Raw genomic sequence first — 11,534 nt, 5'->3', positions numbered from 1 at the left:
TCAAGATTAGGCTAGATAAGTTTATGGAGGGAATGGTTTGATGGGATAACGTGATTTTAGTTAATTAGGCAATAACGTGCCATCGCTGGTAAAATGAGGGTCCGGCTGGAGAATCTTGCCTGTATGCTCGGGGTTCTACTGATCGCCATATTTGGGGTCGGGAAGGAATTTTCCTCCAGGGTAGATTGGCAGAGGCCCTGGAGGTTTTTCGCCTTCCTCCGCAGCATAGGGCAGGGGTCGCAAGCTGGAGGATTCTCTGCGACTTGAAGTCTTTAAATCACGATCTGGAGACTTCAACAGCTGAGTTAAGGGAAAGTGGGGGGTCAGCTTTTGTGGCCTGCATCATGCGAGAGGTCAGACTAGATGACCATAATGGTCCCTTCTGACCTTAAAGTCTATGAGTCTATGAGTCTATGAGATAGGAGTGTTTGTGTTACCTAAACACACAGGACTTGAATTGCGGAAGTGAAGAAATGTATTCTTTCTGTAGAGCTATTTTTTCAAAAGCAGCTACATGACTTAGGGAGACAAAGTCCCCTTGGCTTTTGTGATGGGGTTCGACTCGCCACCGTGGCACCTCCTGCTGGCCGTCCTGGGAATTAGCTCTCGTTTCGCCAGAGCACCCTCGTCTAGTGGTGTCTCGCCCATCATCACCCTCGCCTCCACCTCTAGGACTCACATCGCTCCCCAGAGGGCAGTGTCCTCTTCTGGACAAAGCCCCACTCAGTTCTCTCCCCACTTCCGGGGGACCCGACAGTCCTCAGTCCAGCCACTCGCCTCAGTGGCAAACTGCGGTCCATACACTGGCCACTCCCCTTGGTGGCAGGGTGGGGGGACGAAGGGGGGGCACCTGGGCCCGCCCACTACTCCAGGTTCCGGCCCAGGGACCCTATAGCCAGCAGCCACGTACTACCCCATCTCCTATTCCACCGTCTGTTTCCCTGGTCCACTTCCCCACAGCCCTAACACCTTCTCCATCCTTGTATCAGGGCCTCAGTCTGGCAGCCGTCAGGCTGGAGCTCCCTCTTGCTCCCCTGACCCTACCCAGTACTGCTCTGCCTGTGGTACTGTCTCTCTCAACCCTCCTACAGGGCAGCCAGTCCTCCTCCCTTGGCCTCCAGGGAGAGACTCCCTCTGTTCTGCTCAGCAGCCCTTCTTATATGGGCCATCCTGGCCCTCATTGGCTGCTCCACTAAGCCTTCTCCCTATTGACTGGCTCAGTAAGCCCTCTTCTAATTGGCTGGGTTCTGCACAGCCTCCCCAAAGCTGCTTTAACCCTTCTTCTGCCTGTGTGGGGCAGCCGCCCCACCACAGCTTTCAAGGGGATTGAATTACCTAATCACTTAGGCACTATTGAAAATGTTACCCCTAGATTCATAGACTCCAAGGCCAGAAGGGACCACTATGATAATCTATTCTGACCTCCTGCATATAAAACGGGCCATAGAACATTCCCCAAATAATCCCCAGAGCAGAGCTTTTAGAAAAACATCCAATCTTGATTTAAAAATGGTCCGTGATGGAGAATGTACCACAACTCTTGGTAAGTTGTTCCAATGGTTAATTACTCTAACCATTAAAAATGTTCCCCTTATTTCCAATCTGGATTTGTCTAGCTTCAACATCCAGCCATTGGACCGTGTTATACTTTTCTCTGCTAGATTGACGAGCCCATTATTAAATATTTGTTCCCCATGTAGATACTTCTAGACTGTAATCATCACCCCTTAAACGTCTCTCTGTTAAACTAAATAGACTGAGCTTCTTGAGTCCATCACTCTAAGGGCTTCTCTACACTTACGGCTAATTTGGCACTGCTGCGATCGATGCAGCGGTGTCGATTTAGCGGGTCTGGTGAAGACCCACTAAGTCGATGGGAGAGCAGTCTCCCGTTGACGTCTGTACTCCAGCTCCCCGAGAAGAATAAGGGAAGTTGTGGGAGAGCGACACAGTGTAGATACCGCGGTAAGTCGACCTAAGTTACGTAACTTATGTAACTGAAGTGGCGTAATTTAGGTCAACTTACAGCGTTAGTATAGAACAGTCCTTAGGCAGGTTTTCTAATCTTTTAATCATTCTCGTGGCACTTCTCTGACCCCTCTCCAATTCATCAACATCCTTCTTGAATTGTGGGCACCAGAACTGGACCCAGGATTCCAGCAGCGGTCACCCCAGTGCCAACTACAGAGGTAAAATAACCTCTCTGCTCCGACTCAAGATTCCTCTGTTGATGCGTCCCAGGATCACATTAGCCCTTTTGGCCACTGCATCACACTGGGAGCTCATGTTCAGCTGATTATCCACTATGACCCCCAAATCTTTTCCAGAGTCACTGCTTCCCAGGATAGAGTCCCCATGACCTACAATCGTTGTTCCTAGATGTATACATTTGCATGTAGTCGGATTAAAAAGCACGTTGTTTGCTTGCGCCCTGCTTAGCAAGCGATCCAGACTGTTCTCTTTCAGTGACCTGCCCTCTTCATTATTTACCATTCCCCCAGTTCTTGTGTCATCTGCAAACTTTATCAGTGGGGATTTTAGGATTTCTTCCAGGTCATTAATAAAAATGTTAAATAGCGTAGGGCCAAGAACTGATCCCTGCGGGACTCCGCTAGAAACATGATGATGATTCCCCGTTTATAATTATAGATTGAGACCCCGCAGCTAGCCAGCTTTTAATTCATTTAAAGTGTGCCGTGTTAACGTTATCTCTTTCTAGTGTTTTAATCAAAATGTCATGTGGTACCAAGTTCAATGCCTTACAACAGTCTACGTCTGTTACATCAACACTATTACCTTTCTCAGCCAAACTTGTAATCTCGTTAAAAAAAAAGATATCAAGTTAATTTCACAGGATCCATTTTCCATAAAGACATGTTGATTGACATGAGTTACATTATCCTCCTTTAATTATCAACTGCTCCATTATCTTGCCTGGAATTAGTGTCAGACTGATGTGCCTATAATTACCTGGGTCGCCCTGTTTTCCCTTTTTTAAATATTGGCACAACATTAGCTTTCTTCTAGAATGTCCCCAGTGTCCCAAGACTTATTGAAAATCAACATTAACAGGCCAGCAAGCTCTTAGCCAGCTCTTTTAAACGCTTGGATGCAAGTTATCCAGACTTGCTGGTTTAAAAATGCCCCTAGTGCACTTTACAAGTGGATACAGATAAGGAGCCAGATCCTCAAAGGTACTTAGGCACCTAAATACTTTTGAGGATCTGGGCCAAGGTTCCTCCCTCGAGCTTACAGTCTTAGGGCCCAAATCTGCCAGGTGCTGAGTGCCCTGAATTTCTAGAGAAGTCTCTCAGTGATGGCATCATGCAGGATTGGGTCCTAAATTAAATCCATAATACAATGAAAATACCCCAAAATCTTATTGTGTAGAAGGAAAAGTGGGAAAGGACGTTTTCAAACACAAGGACTGCCCTTGTACTGCATTGCAGCCACTAGTAATTCATGAAGCCGCAATGAACATTTTTGAGCCCAATTACTTGTTTTTGGCGAACGCATCTTCTAGAATCGCGTCCAGTTGGATTTGAAGACTTCAAGAGACAGAGACTCCTCCACTTCCCTTAGGAGTGTGCTCCAATAGTCACCTTCACTGATAAAAAATTGTGCTTTATTTCCTGTTTGAACTTGTCTGGCTTCAGCGTCCAGCCACTGGTTCTAGTTATTCCTTTCTTCACAAGACTGAAGAGCCGTTTATGGCCTGACATTTTCTCCTCGTGACGATACATACACATTGTAATCAAAGCACGTCTCAATCTTCTTTCTGATTAGCTAAACAGAGTGAGCTCTTTTGGGCTCTCACTGGAAGGCATTTTCTCCAGCCCTGAAATAGCTTTTGTGGCTCTTCTCTGCAAGTTTCCATCATCCTTTCTGAAATTGCACCAGACCCGGACAAAGTATTGCAGTGGTGCATTGGCCCCCACAGCACAGCACAGGGGTGAATGTCATTTATGGAGCGGCTTTAGAATCTGCTCCCTCTGTGTGTCAATAAAGCATAGGACAGCTTCCCAATTTGAGATGTGCATTCCTACGGTGCATATCAGAGAATCAGCGCTTCTGTGCAATGGAAAAGGAAATAGGGCCAGATCTGTAAAGGTATTTAGGTGCCTAACTCTGATAGACCTTTAAAGATATGCCCCTCAGTAACTAGGGGAAACGCCCATTTGGCTCTTGGGTGGGCAGTTGGGAGCGTGATACCATGCACAGGCTTGGGAACTGGGCCAGCTAGAAGGAATTCTGCAGAAGTAAGACGTCCCTCCTTGGAGTGAAGAAAATTCAATTCATTCCCATTCAGCTCAGACCCAGCTCCATCTGTTATCAGGTTAAGCTAGAACACCAAGAATTTCACAAGCCAAGCATTCCTTCCCCGAGATTGAGTGTTGCTTTTAAAAAACTCTCCCCCTCAGCACCTGTTCCGGTTGTTTTAATTTGTTCTCCATGGCACTCGTTTGTTTCATCGGGGCAGAGCCGTTGTCTCACACTGACGTAGCACCGGTTTGCCCAACGGACCCCAAAGCATTTTGCACTTTCCAGTGCAGCCCCTTTGTACTACTGGAGAGCTGGTGTAGCTGGCCCTGGGGGGGCCAATTACCCCAGTGCAAGGGAGATCTTCTAGGAAAGGAGAGTTAGTGTAGAGGCTCCTGCAGGAGGTGTGGCCAGAGGAAGGGGGTGTGATTGAATGCCTCTACAGTACCCCAATCCTGAGCTGTGGTTTCAGCCCCTTGGTGCTGTTAGTAGGCAGCATAAATTAGAGCAGTCTGAGGGCTGCTCTAACTTATACTTCCCACAGTGGCAGCAGGATAGGGAGAACAGAGGTGAGCGTTACACCACCTTGGCATCCCTCCCCCCCACATAGCACCGTGTGCTCCTCAGCTGCAGCCAAGGATCTGATCCTGTATGTGTAGAGCAATCACCTCATCGCTGAAATGCAGCCATTTCTGGGCTGGAGGATAGCACCCAGTGAGAGAAGGGGACGTTTTTGGCTAAAGACACCGCTACAAATCAAAACCTGCCGTGAGACATTTAGGGTGAAACGTGCAGTTGCTAGAGGTCTTGGCGTGTGCGAGACAATGTCTGTGCAATTGCATGGCTGCAGTTGTGTGCAGTTACTGCATTTGCGTGTGCAATTTCCGAACGGTCTCTGGGAAGCCCAGACTCAGTCTCTCCCCTTCACAATAACCACAGTGCACTAACCAGACCAGGTATTCAAACACAGGCAGGGCACTTCTCCCAAGCCATTACTGTGCGGCTGACATCAGCTAGGCTCATCCTTTGCCCCTCTGCCTGGTGGCTATGCTCTATCGCTCCGTTCAGGTCCGACGCCGGAGACTGCAGAAGCCCCGGTCTCCCACTCTGCCCCTGTTGCTAGCCTCATTTCTGATTGGCACCGCTCAGGGTGTCTGTGCTACCCCCAGCCTCCCCGGATAGAAAACCTGACCATTGCCCAGGCTGCACTTCTCCTGGCCACAGAGCCTTTCCCCAGCTGGCTATGTAACGCCGACAGACCCCCGGTTTTGGCGGGTGGGATTGAACCTAGGGCCTCTGGAGCTTAGTGCATGGGCCTCTACGGCATGAGCTAAAAGCCATATGGCTGTAGAGCAGACTCATTAATCTCTCTCTAAGTGGTCTCAGTGCCACTAGATGGGACAGAGCACCACGCCCACGAGGTGTGTGGGTTACAGGTATTCTTATCCAGAGTTAGTGCATCGATTGCTGTGTCCATTGGAAGGAAGCTGAATGCACTGTCTCCTTTTGCTCTGCATTTCATGGCCCTGTCGGATCTGTTCCGCTCCTTATCCCCGCTCCCCTGAACGTGCTCCCCTGACATCAGCTCCCCTTCTCCCCTTCTCCATGCTGCCCAGCCAGCTAGCCCCCATCTTCCCCAGAATTGGCCATTCCACGTTACAGAATGAACGGCTGCCATTTATAAACCTCAGCTCTGCAGACCCGTGACACTGCCCCCATGATCTGCCAGCTGTTTGTGCAGTTCACAGCAGAGCAGATTTGGAAGGACAAATAATGGGGTGCTCTGACTTGCCCCCCTCCAAAAAGACCCGTTGGACGGTTTCATTCCTTCCGTGTTACTGGAGAGCTGTCACTTCTCTTGTGCTGAGTAACCCCTTGAGGTGCCCACCCTCGGGTTTGCTCTGGTGGCTGCAGAGAGCTGTAATGACCAGTCATCAGTTCCCCTCTGTTTGCATTTTGGAGTGATGCAGGTGTTGGCCCGGGGACCTGAGCAGCAGCAGCCTGGGCCCTTGCATGATGAAGGGGTAGGACAGCACCGAGCGGGGATCTTTGCCGTGAGTCTCAGAATGCATCACACTTTCGCCCCGTGCTAGTGTCAGACTTCAGGCTGTGAAAGATGAACCTCAGCCTTAGCGCAGCTTCAGCATCGCCTCTGAGCACAAAAGGGAAACAACTACCTTGCCAGCTTGGATCTCGTCTGCTATTGCTAGGAAAGGTTCATTTCCTTTCTCAGTTTGCCCCAGAGGATGATGTCCCTTCCTGCGGCGCTCACATCCAGCACTGCTGAGCTGATTAAAGCATGGGCATGTGCGTGCATGCCACTGCCATCTAGATGGAATCAGATTAGTTCAGCGATGTATCATAGGCCCCATACTGCTATTAACGAAGTGCCATGTGCCATGACGCTGGGCTATTCCCTAGGCAGTTTTTTCTAGAGAAGGAGGGAAAGAATCCTTCCCTATCGAAAGACCTCAGAACAGCAGGGCAGGAGTGGTCTTCATGCCCTACCCCCATGTTTGGGGAACAGCTGGTGGACACTATGGCAGATGAGCTCTGACTTCTCCATGAACGCATTCCCTGGCCATACCACCCTCCCTCCCCCCACCGCCACTAGCTAAGAACCCGGAGGCAGTCATGGGAGCCAGAGGAAGTCCCTGGTACTTTGCCGCTGTTTGCTGTAGAATCATTCTTGGAGCTGGGACTTGCTGCACTTAATAAACAGGTCATCAAGCCCCTCTTGACAAAGGTAACTCATTATGGCTGCTCCCATCATAAGCTAACTTCCACCAATCGCTGTAATGTCCAGGCACCCAGTACAGGAGATGGTAAGCTTCATTGTGGGCCTAGTTAGGCCTGGATTCACTGTTCCACCTTCAGAGTGGGGACTGTAGTCGCAGGGCCTGATTCACCACCGCATTCCCTCATCTCCATCTTGGTCTATGGCTGTTGGAATCAGTGGGGTTATGGAAACATACAACTGCAGTAACACAGTGGTGATCAGGCCTGGAATTTTGTGGATACGGCTGCCACCTCTAGTGAACTACAGCAGGTGCAAACAGATGCCTCTTGCCTTGCGGTCTAATGGATCTCCTGAGGCTAACGGTTCATGTGACCCGTGGGCTGGTGCACCAGCCAGCATGTCCTGGAAGCGGAATTTCAGTTTCCGTCTCCTAGGTTTTGTGTACTGGGTGGCATGCATATGTCCTAGGACCAAGGCCCTGTATAGTTCCATAGCTGGGTTCTCTTCCCCAAGCTGAGCTTGTCCTCAGCTCCATCAAGCTTTGTTCTGGGTACCAGCAGCTGCATTGTTCCGGTGAGATCCGTGTTCTGGGGCTGATGGAGGGAGTGAGATGGCCGAACGTGTAATTGGGCCCTAGCTCATTGAGAGCTTTGAAGATGAGGACCAGGACCATGAACTGTATCTGGCATGGAATGGGGAGCCAGTGTGGGGAATGGTGTACTGCTTTCACACCGACCTGTCCTGCTTGGCCGGGTTGTTCTTGACCGGCTGCATTTTCTCTGTCTGCCACCATTAGCCCTAAGTAGAGGGCACAGCATTACTCCAGATTTGCAGTAATGAGGGTGTGATCTTTATGGGTAGGAAAGAGGGGGCAGGGATCTTGGCAGCTGCAGGTGGAAAAAGGTATTTCTGGCTACTGCAGTAGCGTGAGTAGCCAGGTGTAGCACAGAGACCAGTGCGACTCTGACCGTCAGTGCATGGATGTCACCAGAACACGGAGCCGTGCTGCATTCTGCAATCTCTTCATCTCAGTCCTACAACTCGTGTTGAGTTTGAGCCAACTGCTGGTCACGCAGCTGCTTCCTTCTTCTGCACAGCGAGCTAGCCGGGCAAAGGTGTTCTCTGTCTCCGATGAGAACTATATGGATATCTGCATCTCGTTACTATATGGCTGGCTGTTGAGACGGAAACATCTCAGTGTCTCCTAATGGTATAGACCAGGGGTTGGCAACCTTTCAGTAGTGGGGTGCCGAGTCTTCATTTATTCACTCTAATTTAAGGTTTTGCTTGCCAGGAATACATTTTAACGTTTTTAGAAGGTCTCTTTCTAGAAATCTATAATATATAACTAAACTATTGTTGTATGTAAAGTAAATAAGGTTTTTAAAATGTTTAAGAAGCGTCATTTAAAATTAAATTAAAATGCAGAGCCCCCTGGACCGGTGGCCAGGACCCGGGCAGTGTGAGTGCCACTGAAAATCAGCTCGCGTGCTGCCTTCGGCACGCGTGCCATAGGTTGCCTACCCCTGGTATAGACCATGCCTTAGCCATACTGCGTCTGACCACACTAATGTAAATAATGTGGGCAACCTGGACGGGAGGCTGTGATGGTATTTCCCCTGTACTCTCTGTATGTGGGTTATTCTCCTTTCAGGACACATCACCACTGACACTTAATCCTGAGGCAGCATGCAGGAGCCTTTGGAGTCTAATCTAGCAGTAACTACAGAAAATCCCATCAATACAAACAAAATCTGCACTCGGGGGAATTTCTTTATTCTTCACACACACAAAAAGAGATAATGGAGTTTGACATTTAGCGCTGAGCCGTCTCTCCTCCTCTGCCACCCTCCCTCTCCCAATGTTTATCTTTTTGTCAAAACCGGGGAAGTGATAGAGGCATCTGCTCGTTTGCTAAAATTACCTCCCAGGCGCCTGATAAATTGCTGTTCCGGGGAATTACTCCTGACAGTGTGTAATCCATGCCATCGAGTAACTTCGCTCCGTGAGTCAGCTGGAATCTGTGACGTCCAATTGGGCGGGTGGATTATGGAAGAGGACTGCGCTAGGCTCATCACGTGTCGTTTCCCCGGATCAGCCAGGCCCTCGTCAGTGTATGACGTGCAGGCAAATAGAGCCCTTTTTAAAATGTAATTGCTCCCTCTTCTCCCCACTGACGTTACCTTTCTTTGAACTGGCAAATGGCCTTGTCTGAGCATTTTATTTTTAACAGGAGAGGAGAGCTGGCAGCTGCCTCCTTCTCCTTCCTAATTGCCGCTGTGTCTAGAATCGAGAAGATTGTGACATTCCAGCACTTGGAATGGGGGGCGCCTTCTTTTCTTAGACTCCATTAGACAGAGCACATGCTACCACCACTGTCCTCGGAACTGTGCATGGGAGAAAGCACCTGGGTATTGCTTATTCCTGCTGGGCCAGCAGTGAGTGGCTGGTGAAACGAACCGTCACTGCTGAGCTAGGCGGTCCAAAGTAGCCAGCCCCAGCGTAGAGCCAAGTTCTGTTGTGCAGCTCCAGCCCCCGCATGTTGCAAGCCTGGTCGATCTCTTATACTAAGCCGTGTTCGGGTGTATTGGTTGGTAGCTGGAAGGGTGACCCGCAAGGAAATCCCAATCACAGGAAGTTGCTTTGGTGCATGAGCCATGGACAACACCCCGGCAGCGTGGGGCTCAGGGGCGCTGTGTGGGGGAGGGATCGTCTTTCAGATGAGCTGACGTCCCAACGGGTAAAGATTCCATGGCGCCTCGTGCAAGAGAATTGTTATTAATAATTTTTAACATCCAAAAGTTTGCCTGGCACGTTCCACATACACAGACTCTGCCTTGCAGAGATTCAAATATAGATTTTAGAGCTGACACCACTAGTCAGGTCAATATACATAAACTGGGGAGGAGTAGGGTTAAGACAAGAGGCTAATAATAAGCTCACCTGGTCACTCAATTTTGACAAGGGACGTGAGTTTCAGTCTAACGGGCTTTCGTGAGTGTGTGTGATCACGCGTGGCTCGTTGGCCCCATGGCGGCGGCGTGCTGGAGGGTTTTGAATGAGGAAGGGGATTGGGATGGTATTCCTTACCTAGTGTGGTGCGGAAGGAGGCACGTAGGCGGGAATGGACAAAGGATACAAGGGTCTGTGTGGCTGCAAAACGTTAGCCATGGTGCCGGGACCAGATCCCAGCCCGGGTGCCCGCACTGTGTTGAAAACGCCCTCTTCCCCCTCCTATCCCCCTTCCCCCGTTTCCAGTTTGAGATGCTATTTTTTGCACTTCCTTCCCTAAACTGTCGTGTGGCGCTCGGATGAGCTGCACATCCCAGCTGGGGAAGCGAGTCCCCAGGTGTAGTTTTGGAAGGTGGCTTGGAGCCGTTGGGGTGGAATGTGCTGACTGTTGCCCGGTTCTGTCTGCCGGCCGCGCCCTTCGCAGCCCTGGACGGAGAGCCCCAGGGAGCTGTGCTGTGCAGACAGCATTTGTCGCCCATGTGCGGGGAGCCCAGCGGCGCCCGGGCTCGCTGTGGGCAGCCACGGAGATGGATTTGGTGGCAGGGCCCCGGGGGAGGCAGGTTGGGGCCAGTGGACTTACTCCCCACGCACTAGCTAAGCAGAGGTGCGGGTACGATAACCCTACTGCACAGCACCCACCTTAGCCCTGCAGGCCCCACCCACCCAAAGCCTGGCTGTTTGGGCTTGATGTGGGGGATGGAGGAGGGGGGCTGCCCCCCGATCAGCCTCAATAGACTTCCCACTGTCGCACTCTCTGGGATCAACTTCCTGGCTCAGCAAGGCCAAGAGGCCCTGCTCCCTCCCTGGCCCCGCTGGCGAGCCACCCTGCTCCGGGTGAGTCAGGGGGTCCTTCCCGCTAACAGCTGGGACTTGCTGTTTTCTCTCTAGGAAAAGAAAGGCCAAGAGATTCAGAAGGGCCCTGAGGTGGAGATCACGAAGCTGGACAAGCTGCTAAACCTGGTGAGGGAACCGGCGAACAAGCCCAAGAAGTGAGAGAGAGGAAGGAAGCCCGGCCTGCTCCCAGCTGCACATTGGCTCCTCTCCGTCCACGTGCCGGGAAGCGCCAGGCTCTGCAAACAGGCTCTCCTTTGACGGGCTCCTGTTTGCCATGCAGGTAGCGTCCCTCTGAGCCTCCTGTCTCGTACGCAGCAGGAACACTTGGCTTCTGCATCCAAATAAATGCGTTGAAAGGACGTTCGTTTGCAGAACTGTCACTCGGGCCGTGCTGGCTTCGTGCCGCCTGCAGGCTGGGAGGGGGAGATGGCCACCCTCTGAGACCGTGGCATATCACACAGCCAAGGCCCCATCCTGCCGTCCTTAGGCAAAGTTCCCCAGGACTCCACTAAGAGCTGTGTCTGCTTCGGGACTGCAGGATCAGGCCCCGACCTGAGTGCTGTGGCACCATCTCACCCCTGTGTCCGGGTGGGCTGCTGCCCCCCACTGGAGTCATCGTTCCCAGATCAGGTGTGGGGTACCAGAACAAAGGGGTCTGTATTGTCCCGCCGCTCCTCCCTTCTCCACC

General features: G+C 51.1%; 1 protein-coding gene across 1 annotated transcript in view; it reads left to right on the top strand.

Annotated features, from left to right (window-relative positions):
* The window catches only part of DNAI1 (dynein axonemal intermediate chain 1), a 265,393-nt gene extending 254,207 nt beyond the window's left edge, over positions 1-11,186 (top strand). The window contains exon 20 of the mRNA XM_029913866.1: positions 10,901-11,186. Within this exon, the coding sequence (XP_029769726.1) occupies positions 10,901-11,005 (105 nt within the window). The 3' untranslated portion in view covers positions 11,006-11,186. The remainder of the gene's footprint in view (positions 1-10,900) is intronic.
* Positions 11,187-11,534: the final 348 nt, after the last annotated feature.

The sequence above is a fragment of the Terrapene carolina genome, unplaced genomic scaffold (genome assembly GCF_002925995.2).
Source record: "Terrapene carolina triunguis isolate 2854851 unplaced genomic scaffold, T_m_triunguis-2.0 Scaffold998, whole genome shotgun sequence".
NCBI lineage: Eukaryota > Metazoa > Chordata > Testudines > Emydidae > Terrapene > Terrapene triunguis.
Note: the sequence above shows the minus strand (reverse complement) of the source record. Positions and strands in the feature narration are given on the sequence as shown.